This window comes from Rhea pennata, chromosome Z, assembly GCF_028389875.1.
Source record: "Rhea pennata isolate bPtePen1 chromosome Z, bPtePen1.pri, whole genome shotgun sequence".
NCBI lineage: Eukaryota > Metazoa > Chordata > Aves > Rheiformes > Rheidae > Rhea > Rhea pennata.
In genome coordinates, this window is record NC_084702.1 from 21,068,956 (window position 1) to 21,083,139 (window position 14,184).

At 36.8% G+C, this 14,184-nt stretch overlaps 1 protein-coding gene across 3 annotated transcripts in view; it reads right to left on the reverse strand.

The window, feature by feature from the left end:
* Positions 1-14,184, reverse strand: part of BNC2 (basonuclin zinc finger protein 2) — a 352,528-nt gene that overhangs the window by 140,346 nt on the left and 197,998 nt on the right. For all 3 annotated transcript variants that reach the window (XM_062599499.1, XM_062599497.1, XM_062599498.1), the window contains exon 3: positions 1,753-1,855. In XM_062599499.1, coding sequence (XP_062455483.1) covers positions 1,753-1,855 — 103 coding nt within the window. The remainder of the gene's footprint in view (positions 1-1,752; positions 1,856-14,184) is intronic.

The following is a 14,184-nucleotide window of genomic DNA, read 5'->3' on the forward strand; positions in this document are numbered from 1 at the left end:
AACACTTTGTACTAATACGTAGGTGCACGTGGTTTTTCTGTAGTGAATGTTAAGTGCTCAGGTGTGGGTGCAGATGGTGCACCACTGATTACCACATCCTCCTTCCAACTTTTTGAATTTGATGTAAGACAGGGCCATTTCTTTTAGGCACGCTGTGGTGATCTCGAATTGCTTTCAGATATTCCGATTTTGAATCCAACCGCTTCGCAGAGAAAAATTTACCAGAAAAATCTGACCACACATTACTTCTAGGGAGTAACGGTTAAAAACAAAAAGCGGGATGCTCATAGGCCAGAATCCAAACGTTAGACTGCTGGTTTCTGCTGCTCTGCAGGAGGAGTCGCCCTGGGAGGCAGCTAGACGAGCTCGCCCTGCCCTACCCACGGATCCGCAAAGCCTCCGGTGCTGGTTGTACACACGCCTGCAGCACGCCCCAGCGCCAGGAACTCTGCGAGGCTGAGCGAACCCGCCTCGAAAAGCGCGCGCGGCTATTCTGTGTCTAAAGGTATCTTGCCGAGAATTAAGTGGAACCAAAGCAAGCCGCGTCCCTGGAGACTGTCGTGCGTAATGCAACCAGCTACCAGGCTGCTGCTGGTGGGGTTTGCTAGGCAGGCTGTCCGCACTGCCATGAGGTGGCACAGGACTGCCTCGTACCTGCGGTACTGCCTTTGCTTCCAGGTCTGCGAGTGTTTTAAAAGCTCCTATGGCACTCCTTGCTGCTCAGTTCAGTTGGGCATTCACACTTGCCAGCATGCTCAGGCACAAATACACAGAGACATGCACTAAGGAAACAGAAATCACATGCCTGTTAGAAGGGAAGAATTGAACTTCCACCCCAGATCTCATCAAAGTAAAATAAAATTTATAAAATATAACCCACCGAATGTTTGGCAGAAGTGGGGAATGAAGAGTATGCTTGCTTAGGTGCCAATAGCCTAGACTGTGAGAAGAAACCTCAGACACTAATTTCTTCACCAAACACAGGAATCTTTCTCTATTTTTCCTTTCTTTTTCATTAAATCGTTCCAGAACGTAGGTGTCCTTCTTATTTGTCTTCTAATTATGTCTACGGAAACTGTACTGAATATGATCTCTCTCTCTCAGAGCTTAGCGATTGGTTAGAAAAAAAGGAGCTAAGTACGCAAAATAGTAAAAGATAAATAAAAAGAGAGCTCTAAGCAATTAGTGTATATTTGTGTTTTTAGATAAGAGCTAGAGATTCTAATCCCTCCATCCTTTCTTCATCCTCACACATGGGGAAGGCTGTTTCACTTCACAAATCAAACATGCACACTTTGGTGAGCCAAATAAGACACACTGGCTTCATTCTGACATCCCGGCTCTGAAAGGCTGGCGTGGGGATGTTTGAATTTCCACTAGGCTCAGCGACTTACTTATTTGCAACATGAACTCCGCTGTGCAACCATACTATAAACTTTCTGCCCTTCTACTGAGACCTGTTAGCACAGTATTATTTCCTGGAGGGCAGAATATACTTTTTGAGCTGTGCACAAGCTGTTAAACTCCACTTCAAGTCATCGCCGGAGTAATAGACCTTTGCTTTTCCATCCTAGAAACTGCTGTAAAGAAAACATGCACATGCACGCACACACGCACACACATGTGCAGACAGCACATGCATGCACATACAGGCATATGCCACTGCTGCCATTTCTCCAGCTCTTAGTAGCTTAAGATACAGAGAAAGATGGGTAGAATAACAAGGATAAGACCAGAAAAGACATTTCTTACCATGTGCCACCCAGCCATGTTTACACTGATCACAGGTTCTCAGGTTAATCTTCCCAGGCTGAAAACATTCACACGTGCAATTTACCAGTGTACAGCGGATGGCCTAGAAAAAGAAACAGAAAACAAATATTAATGTTTTTCTCCTTTCCTTCTAAAAATTTGTTTTAAGGGCTAGAAAGCAACTAACGGTACAGCAAAAAAGCCCCCTAATATTCACAGCCTTCTTCATTCTTTTAAGTGAAGATTCATTTTCTTTCAAAAACATACATCAGTATGCCTGGACAATGACAACAAAAGTGCTTATTCAATAATAACATATTCAGTTATTCCATAAAGATGAACACATTCCTAAATTCTTTGAAAGAATTGCTCTATTTCCTTTATGAGAAGAAAAGAGGTAGGATGAGGATTATGTAGGTGTTCTGCAAATTTCCTGGTTTAGAATCAAATGCCTGAAGGACAATGTTACTAGGGATGTCTTCCCACAGCAGCCTATCAGCTTGCTAAAAACAGGAGAGAAACAAGGAAGCAAAAATACACAAAAACGAAGGGTACAGGTCTCTCTTCCCTTCCCCTACAATAACAAGGGTTATTCTCAAGTTTACCTGTTGAGATTCACATGAGATGTAGCTCAGTTGACCAGAAAGGAGTCATGGGTTTGACATGTTCCCAAAACAGGTTAAAATGACAGGGCACAAGAATTAAGACTATCTCATGAAACATATTGTAACTTACTTTTGCATCTATCACTTCCCCAAATATCTATCCATAACCCTTCACCTTTTAGCACATTACATCTGTCAAATTCTTATACTTCCTTCTTTTACAAAACAAGAAAGAAATTATTTCAAAGCAGTGATGCTAAAACTACAGCCCCATACAGGGATTAAAAATCTGTCTCAGTAATAAATCTCATAAACACCTCACCTCTCTTTAAAATTACTTTGAAACTACACATTTACTTAGAGAAGAGACATCCAGGCTCACAGACAAGTAAATGTAAATTGAATAAGACTTTTTTTTTTCAAGTGCAACAGATGTATGTTTTTAAATAGTCTAGAAGACGACCTGTGCACTTCAAACTGCTACTTATAAATTTATGGCATGCATTTAGATGTAATTTGCATGGAAATTTCTGAGACAAGAGAGGCTTATTCTGATCATTCACAGATTAACAATCTACTGTAACCACCAGAGCTGCCAGGAAAAGATATCTCTATAGATTTAGATGCAATCAATGATTACTTGGGGGCGAAGGTGGGGGAAGGGTGCTTCGTACCTATAGCCACAGAAATACTGAAGCTTTATGAATGTTCCTGTGTCTTCCAAATGTTAATACCTGCCCCTCACCACTCCCATATTCTGTCTGTATGTGAAAGAAATTATCTTAACTATACTGACTTAAAGAAAATTACATTCAGCATTAGTTTGGCTAAGCTAAACTCTTTGTTTGTTGTCAATTAAAGGAGTTCAAAGTTACTTTAAATGTTTTATTTTCTCATTTATTTGCATTAGACAGCAATCTAAAGCCATTTGTACTTCACTTAGTCACTTAAAATCTGTACTTCTCTGATAAATTTCTGATACGAAGTCTTTTCGCCTTTCTATCCCATCTGCTTTTTTACTATTCTTACTTTGAAAAACCTTGTGGAGGAAAAAAATGGAGGAAGAAAGAAAAAAAAGCCTGTTCTATTATGCCTGACACTTCAGGGTCTCAGTCCCAATGTCACCTGTCCAATTACTCATTAGCTAGGTTATAAAACACTGCTGTATGTATGCGTGATTAAAAGAATTAGTAAGATGAAATATAAGGGCAGCAAAGAAGTGCTGACTGTGCAAGAATAATATATGTGTTTGTGGGTTATGAGGAAAAAATTCTCCTGAAAGGTCCTGTTTCATGTTCAATAGTTTATTGACTCAGTAATATATCAGGTCTCCACCGGTCAGTAATGGTGTCTTTCTCTAATATGTTCATTAATTAATGAACTCAGTAATTAATTGTACTGCAGAAAGAAAGAAGGGCTTACAAGATGGTATTCCCATTATACTGCAAAAGGTTTGCTCACTTTCACCACCTTGTTTCATTTTTTTCTAAATTTTTGCACCAGTGTTACATATATTTGTTGCATTTGATGTTATATTGTCTTGTTCCTGTATCACTTACAGTAGATACTACAGGAGAAATACACTCATAATGCATGTACATATACTAGATGAAACTGAGTCATTTGGTAGAGTTGCTTTATTAAGGCTGATCAGCATTTCCATTATAAACCTACCTATTTTTTTTCTATGAGGTTAGCAGGTTGCCTGTAAAAATTGGATTCAGCGTGAACCTGAAATACAGTGTTTCAGCCTAAGAGTGAGTTTTATTACATACACTCAAAAATGATCCATTTAGCCATTTTAAATTATGAGCCAGGGAAAAAAAGTTTAGAGGTTTAATGTTTCTCTTCCTCTTCTATGAGTTAGAGAGTCGTGAAGGTATGAAGTGTTGAAGGGCATTAACTAATTAGCAAGTGTTCCATTTCTTATATATAGCCCCTCCAAAATTCACACAGTTTTCAGAAACATTGTGTTTTTGTTCCTCAAATAACTAAATATGAAAAATCTTAAAAAATGGTATTTTTATAAAATATCTATGGATTGCCATGAGAAGTTCTGAAGATAAGTAGTATGGCCCAAAGATTCAGCCTGGCCTTACCTCGGTCTCTCTTTTTTTTGGCAAAAAGAATGTTGATGCCAGGTTGTAATTTGGTTTCAGTAGTTTCACGCCCTTTTCCCTGAGCACCACATGTCTACACCTGAGAGATGAGGATAAGGGTTCAAGCTGAAAGATGCTCATTTGGGACTGGAGAAACCCATGTGCTTTTCCATGCTCCTGTGTGACCCGGGGTAAATCAGTTAGTTAGCTGGATACCTACACTCCCTAAATGAAAACCAGAGATGATGGTAATAAAGTAGTGCTCTCAGGGTAAATGCAACATAAATTGTGAGACACAATTTATTGGTGGGGGCTATGCAAAATCTCAGGACTAGAATATAGTCCTTATTTTAAAGATTAATTTTTCATTTTACTCAGTTAAACCAGAATCAATGTAGCTTGCATTGCCATTTACCTCTGATTACTACAGAATCCAACACGAAACCAGCATAACTCATCAGGGAGAAGCTTTAATAAACCAGGAATAGTGTGTATTCCTCCATTAACATGAAAGAATGTGTGGTCTTTAAAGACCTTCACAATGCAACCAACATACATATAATAGCAGGAATATGTATCTGAATTATTAGCAGTATCTGTCTACTGTTTTCCAATAGCATTTAATTTAAGTATATGAATCAGTGACAGTCAGGCTCAGGAATGACCCTGAACAGCAGCAGAAGATGAATCTGGCATAGACTCATCTATGCATGCAAACCTTTAACACCGTCCCTTCATTCCCTGGTGGAGGGATTTTAAGGTAGGGGGAGGATAAGAGTGCAGTAGTTGGTGCACTTGTAGGTCGTAGAGTGGGCTGGCACAACTGCGGTTGGACATCTGTTACTCCTTAGTTTGCGAGAGAGGGGGGTGGATAATAAACAGATCCTGCAGTGAGTTTGCAGCAGCTGAACATTGCAGCCATTGTTCAAGTCAGTTAAAAAGTAGGCATAAAAATGCAAGGGCAGAACAATGCTAAATGTTTGCTAGAAAATGCTTTTGAGAGAGTACTGCCAGGCATTCCAGCAACCATCCAATGTAATTCTACCTTTTCAATGTATTTTTAAAAAGTTTACAAAATCAGATACTTATGTATAACATGCTATTTCTTATGGAGAGTTTTCCTGATAAAGTTTTTCTTCAGAAATCTCTGCAAGAAAGATGGAAGATACAGAAGAAAAGAAACCAAAGACCTTACAGAGAGGAAGAATCACTAAAATGAAGATAGAGCATCCCATGTATGAGCTGATATGGAAGCACATACCCAGATGATAACTGCCAGGTTAAAGCTAAAGTGAAGTATATAAGCACTTAAACAGGGCTTTCTACAGCATGTACTGTACCTACCATGTTTGGCCAGGTCAATGGACTGCAGAAAATGGGAGCTCTCCAGCAATTTTACTCATCTTTTCCACTGAGTTCCTAACATAAGGCTTCTTGCCTTTCTACCAAAAATACAGTGGCCCTTGAGGAACTGTTACGCAGGCAGAGGAGGAAATGAGCTAGATTTCAACAGAATCATTTTAAATTACTTACATGACTGATTCCTTAATCTTATGCCATGCATTAAGGTTTGAAAACAAAATCACGCATGCTAAAATGAATTAATCATTTTATAATTGACATTCCAACACTCAAGATTATCTTGCTGCTCTTTGGACATTTTCTTCCTGTCTAATGCAGAAAGAAGGGAACTTTGCCTGGTATTAAACATGTGACATTAAACATGTGGTTTTAAACAAGTACACCTTGGCATAAGTTTGTACGGTTAACATTAAGAGATGTTAGGTTTGACTTTTGTGGGATTCACCCAAACCAAGGACATTCATTTAACATAGTTTGGGCCATTTAATTATATTTAACAAGTACATATTATTCACATATTAATAAGAACAGGCTATAATAGTAATGGAAAATCAATTTGTCTGGCTCTTTTGCAGAGCTTCCAAGAGATAGGAGGCCACAACCTGCAGTGAAGGGGAATGCAATAGGGGAGAAGGAGGACAACTGATGAAAAAGAGATCTGCTTCCTCTTTATCCTCTCTCTGGAGGCCCTATAACGACTACAAAAAAATTAAAGTGGCACAACTGGGGAGACAGGTAAGTTCTGCACCTTGCTTTATTGTGTTAATTTCAGTGGTGGGACTGGCAAAAATTCTTACTTTAACTTGTGATGAGGTTCCTACAATCCTGTGAAGCTAAAAGGTAAATCTTACTAGCAGATTTACTAAAAGTCTCAAATTCTTATATTCAGTGGACAGTGTGATAGAATATAATTTCTTATATGCTTTTTCACAGTATATATTATATGGCCTGTACATAGCCCTTCAAATGTCTGTCACTTACTTCCCCTTCTTTACTACTTCAGAGATCCCAATAGACTGTTCTCTCTTCTTTTGTCAATTAAGTATTTCTTTAAAAGACCACAACAAAAATTCTGCTGTAAATGACAAGAATCCCAACGAAATCATAGTATTCTTAACAGCTGGCAAATCAAGAATACAATAGAGTTTGTTTTAAATGAATACAACAAGTAGTAACATGCGCATACTGTCATTTAGGAAGTGCACAAGCTGACTTGCATAAAGTAAGCTTGGAAATACAGGGATTCAGAGTTTCTTGTAATTAATAGCCAGCCACAGTACCTAAGTGAAAAGATCACACTGTGACTGGGATACTGGGCAATAAAAACATTCAGGGATTCCATTTTGAGACAGACCTTAGGACTGTCTTTTATGTTTCAGACCACAAACTTGTGTCCTACTTGAATTGCTGGCACATTTGACAACTTAGAAAAATAACTACAGATGTTGTAGGCCACCAAATATATTCATAATTCATTGTTGGTAGATAATTGTATCTAAAATGTTATGAAACAAACACTAAAAGCCAGGCACTGGCTAATCATTTAAGCCTGTGGACATAAAAAAGTGAAAAACACAGTTTTTTAAGAACAAGAAGGCTCCAGCTCCTTCCTTCCCCCATGCCTGGAAGAAATTTAGAACATCTAGTTTTCTAAACCTGTGCTGCTCTAGACTCCAGAAAGTCACAGCATATTGGATTATGAAGTTCATTTCAAGAGAAAATGTTCCTTCCCAAGGACACCCACAAAAAACGTTCCTCTAACATTAAAAGACAAGATAGCTAGAAATCACTACACCTTTCCTAAGTTAATCTTCAAGCTATAATTTCACTTCTGTTTGAAGGTAAAAAAGAAGGAAAATTGGGTGGAAAGGCTTGCCATGAATTCCACAGAATGAAGGGTATATATGCAGAGGTGTATCTGTCTTTGCAGAGAGATGTAATGTGTCCACTATGTAATTCTGGTGCAAAACAACAGCTTTTCAAGTCAATTACAATTTTTATATGGATAAATCTGTGTCACAAACACTGGACAGAGAGAGGTAGAACACCAGATTTCTGCCACTGCCACAGATTCACTGTCCGGCCTTGAACAACTTAACTACTCATTTCTAACTTGTCAGGTTTGTAAAAACAGGGTAATGATCTTATGTACCACTTTCAGAGGCAAGATTCATCAGCTGCTTGTACAACACAGTGAAGTGTAATGGTAACAGGTAAGGCAGAAGCACAAAGCGATTGAAATAGAATCTTTTTAAATTATACAGCTTAAGGAAGTTTTGCTCTTGAGAGTCCTTACTAAAAATTACTAATTTTAAATAACGGGATCACCTTATAGGCCCTGAATAAAATAGTTGTAATTCATAGATGAGTATTTTTAACATGAAGAACTATAATCCCAAGAATGCACTGCTCAAAATCAATTAAAAAAAAAAAAAGTAAATGAGAATATACTTTGCATTTCAATGGTCTTAAACATTCATGCAGTACAGGGAGGTTTCTCATCTTCCTTACATTCAGCTATCCAAATGTCTTCAGAGTTGTTTCACTACAGTGTTGTGTTTTATTAGCAATTTTACATCATGCTGTATTATCAATAGCATCCTTACTTGTATTTATTTTCACTAACACAATTTGAAAGGTGCTAATATTGTTATATTTCTCTGTGGCATTCATGAAAACAGTTACTAATACAATATGAAGTGAAGGATGCTAATAAGATAGAAAGCTGTTAATAGCATAAAACAGCTTTTCTTTCCTGGAATAAGGACAATGTAGCCTTTAAGCATTTTAGAAAACCTTTTTCAGCTGCTCTTGAGAGACAGCTGGTGAATGAATGGGGAATGAGAAAGAAAAGAAGAATAACATGGCTTTTGGAATCTAAGTTGCATCTAAGTTAGAAATCGCTCTTCAGTTCTAGTCTAGATATTTCCAAAAGTGGAAACCTATATGAAGGAATGTCGCACAGACTTTTCTAGAGAAAACAAACATAACAAAATAGCTCAGTTATTTTCCAGGAACTTTCTGTAAGTCATGTTCTACCTCAACTCTATACACTCACCTCTCAGTACCGCCCGCGGGATAGTCTACAAAGACTGCAGGTACAAGTATCACCCTGTTTTTCTATAGTACGTAAAATTAGCCTAAGGTTGCCAGACATCAAAGACAACTTTGCTGTGAAAAAAATAAGACAGACAAGTGCTTATGTCCTTAAAATCTGAAGAAAAACAAAAGGCTGATTTTAGGATGAGACTCACTGTGCCTGAGAGAATATTATCAAATGTAGTTATTTGTTCTTAAAGATGAAAAGCAGACTCATCTCATGAACCGACACGGTCAAGGCCATGGCCAGTACGACGGACCGGGCACCACCTAGCAGTGAGGGTGGGCTCACCCACAAGAAGCCCCACGCACCCTCCTCATCCGCTGCTCCTCTAGAGAGACCAACGCTCTACACTTAAAGCGGGAGTCCTCACCTTAAGGAAACACAGGGACCATTACCTCCTCTGCAAGGGCTCACAGAAAAACCTCCTTGCATTTGCTCTCACCCACCTCAGAGTAATTGTTACCTGTTACACTCTCTGAACTGAGTAACTAAATGGTTTACTACTTCTAGACTATCCATGCATGCAAAATTTTTGTTTTTATAAGAAAAAAAAATATGATCCCCAAACTGAAAAACTTTATTTAGCCACTGCTAACAAAAGTATGATTCTTTTTCTATATGCCTTACTGACACCTCTGCAGAAAAAAAAAAAAAAAAAAGCTAGCAATTATATGCAGTAAGTGTAGTGAGATCACAAACTATGGTACAGCCTTGCTGTACATCCCGAACTTCCATTTCCTCACAGTTGCTTTCAGAAGAAGATATGTGAACCAGTAAGCTGCTGATATAAAATCTGAAACTAAGTCAAGTATCCCCCAATTTTTTTTTCCTGCAGTATCTTAAAAAAGACACTGAGCTGATGGACGCAGAAGGAATGGATCAAAAGATTTTCATTGCATCATACGGACTACCAGGTCAATGATCCATGAAAAAAGATTTTACTCAGTAGTCTATAAATGGTTCATAAGAGTTGAAAGTTATTTAAACCTATTAAGTATCTATTCTTCAAATAGTCTTTTTACATAAATAACAAGAAGATGATGAGAACTTTAGAAGTCTTAAAGGTCACAATGTAAATAATTCATGTTCTCAAGGTTAGTTTCAATTTGGTCTCAAACAGTCTGTCCAGTAAAAAATACAATTGAAAACATGTAAATATGCAAAAATATCACATTAAACAAATAAATAAGAAAACTTAAAAAAACTCTCACATAAATGTCAACACAAAATGATGCTGGCAAAATCAGTAGTTAGATTTTTCTATTTTCCACCTTTTATTCCTGTAAGTTCTAAAAGAACAAGCAAAATTTTATTTCAACAATGTAAAATGCATCCTGATTCTGGCCTTTAGTCGTGTAGATATTCCCTGTAAGAAATACCACAAACATGTTAGCTATTGCCTATTCTCCTCTTCCAGGCAGACTTTGCTTTTCAAGCTTTTTTTAATATCTCAGATGTTTCTGCTTTCTGGATTCTAAATGATGGGCTTTCGATTTGGACAGAGAAAGACATGGATTTAGATTGCATTGTACTACATTCCAACCCAGGAAGATAAATAACAGGTTTTCAGATGTTACATGAAAAAGTTGTTATGAAAAGTTCTATTGTTTTGAAAATAAGTGCAATGAATTAAATAAAACTCACTACAAAAGTTTGAATGTTTCCTAAAAATATATGTCTTTTCTATCTCCAAATCAACACGGTGTCATATACTGTATTTTTGAATTATAATGTAAAGCCAGTAACTTACTACTTAAGTTAACCAGAGACTCAATCCTCAGTGTTCCTACAGGCCAATTCTCTGTTGACCACAAAATTTATATCGCAAGCAAATACAAACAAGGGACCAAGTGGTTTTTTTTATTCCCCCCAAATGCTAGATTAACAGGTGAATATTTTTCTCTTTATTAGATAACATTGTTCACCACAGATCCTCAGAACTGTATTTTCACTTTTACATATCTTTTAAAAAATTGCTTCTTCAACATTTTAAGAAAAAAAATGAGATTTTTGTGAAATGTTCTGCTAACATAAATACCATCCTGTCAATTTATGTACTAGACAAAGAAGAATTACGGTAGGTGTGAAATAGATAAAGCTTTTCTTCCATGGCCAGAATGGAGTATGATTATATATAACTGCTTATTAAAAAAGAGAAACAGAGAGAGAAAGAGAGAGAGAGAAAAGGAAAAAAAATGTTATTGGTTTTCTCAGAAGGATTTTCTTTTATACATAGCTTTATCCTATAATTTTGTCCCTGTTGGGCACACTGCCTAAATTTAAACACAAACAGTCAAGCAATGAAGAAACATTAACACATTTACTGTGAACAAAAACTCCCAGTTGTACAGTGAAATTTTAATACATTTCAACTTATCTCTTTTACTAATGGGGAGAGTACAAACCCTGCAGGAATTCGCTCTGCAAACTGGTAATTACAGTAGACTCACTTTTTTATAATGCATATATATAGTCAGACACAAGAACCATAGCTGCCCTTTTGATGTAGGTTACAATAGAAATGGTTAAAAAAATTATAAAGATCTACAGCAATTCTAAAGGAATGCCTTATTTCATGGGAAGTTGAAAATTATACTCGAGAACATCTATACTCAAGAACACAAATATACATAATACAATATAATATAATATACATATATTTATTTGCTTTTATAAACCAAAGCACAAGCTTTATCAGTCTTTTCTTTTTTTTCTTTCTTTTCCTTTTTTTTTTTCCCAATGTACAGAATAAATTTGCCCCTACTGGTATATAACTGGAGTTTCCATCCCACAATATCATGTATGAGCTCAGAAAAATATTTTTCTTTTCCCAGGCCTCTTCCTCTGCACAACCTTCAAATTTAAATAGTTTTGATCTTCAAATTTATGTCTCATTAAATCATTATAACACATATTTAAAAGCAGCACTATTTCAATTGCATAGATTTATAACATACAATGTCCAACTCAGCTCAGATAGGACATGCAGTGTCTAGCAGAGCACGTTTGAAGTGTACACAAAGACATATTTAATTTAATCTCAGAGGGAGTAAAATCAAAGTGTTATCTACTGTCACTGTCACATGTAGGGACAATATTTGCCTTTAATATAATAATGACAAGGCAGAGGTATATGTTAACTAAAAAAATGAACAAAGTACAAGACAAGTGAGGGCCTGCAAAAAATATTTTCAAGTCTTTTATGCTTTTTAAGAATGTTTATCACCATACCACTTAATTTTGCAAATACTTCTTAACCTCATTGTTTACATAAACTCACATATATGCTGTTCTTTATAGAGATAGAAAAAATTCTTCTCACACAATTCAGTATATACTTAAATCATGTTCCCTAAGTACATCACAGAAAAATAATACTACAGCTCTAGTTTCTTTAAAGTTTTTGTATTCTAACAGGTTTGCTAAAATGCACATCATCAAAATTGCCAGAAGAGCTAGTTACATATTTAGCAATTAATTTTAAAACTGATTTGCCGTTACAGTTTATCTTGTATACCCATGAGCCAAATTCTGCATATTCACCAGTTTGCAATGCCTAGCTTCACAGAAATCAAAATTGTCCACCTCTGGCAAGCTGCTCTCCTGCATCATGTTGACTAGACAGTAATACAAAAGATTTGCCTGTTTGTTTCACTACAGAATTACATGTTCACAGTTCAAAGGAGTCACAACCAAAATCACTAGATTCACATGCTTCTTTCCCAAACAGAAGTAGTTGGTACTAGGAAGAAACAGTACAAATCAGTGTCAGTGATTCCTACCAGACAATCACCACTGGGGAATCAACGGCATAATGAAAATTGTGTAAAAGCAGTGATGGCAAGGCCTTTCTTACGAGACCTTGAAACATGCTCTCCATGGGGACATTATTAGAACCCTCGAAATTTTACGTGAGTTTAAGATTTTCATTTCCCTCATTGCTGGGCACTAGCTCTCTCATAGATGTCACCATCTTCTCTAGAAATGGTTGTCTTTTAGCAATGAATTTATCCTTTTATATTAGAGTTGTTAATGACTAGAATAATTTCTTCCCCATTTTTTAACTAAAATAATAATAATAATAATAATAATAATAATCTGGACTTGATTAAACTTGAAGGCTGCTTCACATTCAAAATCAGGGATTTTGGTAAAAGGTGAGCATGAGACTGAGGAAGGGTGCTACATCAGTGTCACTAACAAAGGACACTGCACTTAATGCATATGTGCTTTTTAAGTATTTTACTCATTCCTATAAGCAAATGAATTTCACAAAAGGCTAGAAAGGAAGAGAGTGAGAAATATGTGTGCCAGCAGCTCTAAAAGCGTAAACATTTCTCACTGTAACAAAATTCACTTCCACGGAATAGAAGATAAATGCTGTATCACTTATGGCTCTGGCTGATGCAATAAGTATGTGCTTAGTCAGCAAGTCTCTACTGAAAGCATATGGGAGGTAACACAAGCTCATCCTCTGAAATTACATTCATTACTCTGCATCCTAATTAAGGCAACAACCTTGTCACAGTGGTTTCTGTCTGTCTTGGAGCGGGCAAAGGAGATATGGGGAAGTTGGGTCTGAATTTCCCAATATGTTTCCTGTAACTTCACTGAATTTCCAATATGCTTCCTGTAACTTCACTGAATTTCTACACTTCAGAAACAGTGTGGGGACAAACATATCCCAGACTAAGACTCTTCCTGGGTACAAGGCATCAGATCTAGACACATTTCTGAATGACAGAAACAACATCTTTGTAATGAATATACTGCTCTCTTGCTCTGCAGTTACCACTTTCCTGTAATTCCCAAGGATTCATAGCTCTACCTCGCCTGGAAAAGCTACTGCTACAGTTTATATAGTGGCACATAAAAAAAAATAATGCTTAATTTTAACGAATTTTAACAAAAAACTAAGATACTACAATCAGGTATACTAAATGGGTGTAAAATGAATGCATGTAAGGCAACTGGGTTTAAAGATTTTAAGTAGCAAAAACATTCCAGATCATTCATGATAGTCCTCATTTTTTGTTTATTCCAAGTTTTTGTGCTCATTTTAAGTTGGGACCCGATTTCAGAAGGATTCTTTTTAATGACTGCTAACAGCACTCTGCATATGTGACTCTGATACATGCATATGTTGCTTTGGATCCTGGTGTTCAGTAACCTTCTTTTTCTTTGCTACTTATGTTTACAACGTTATGTGCAATATTTGGTCATGCACAGACAGCAAACAACAAAAGCAAACCAGGCCCCAGAC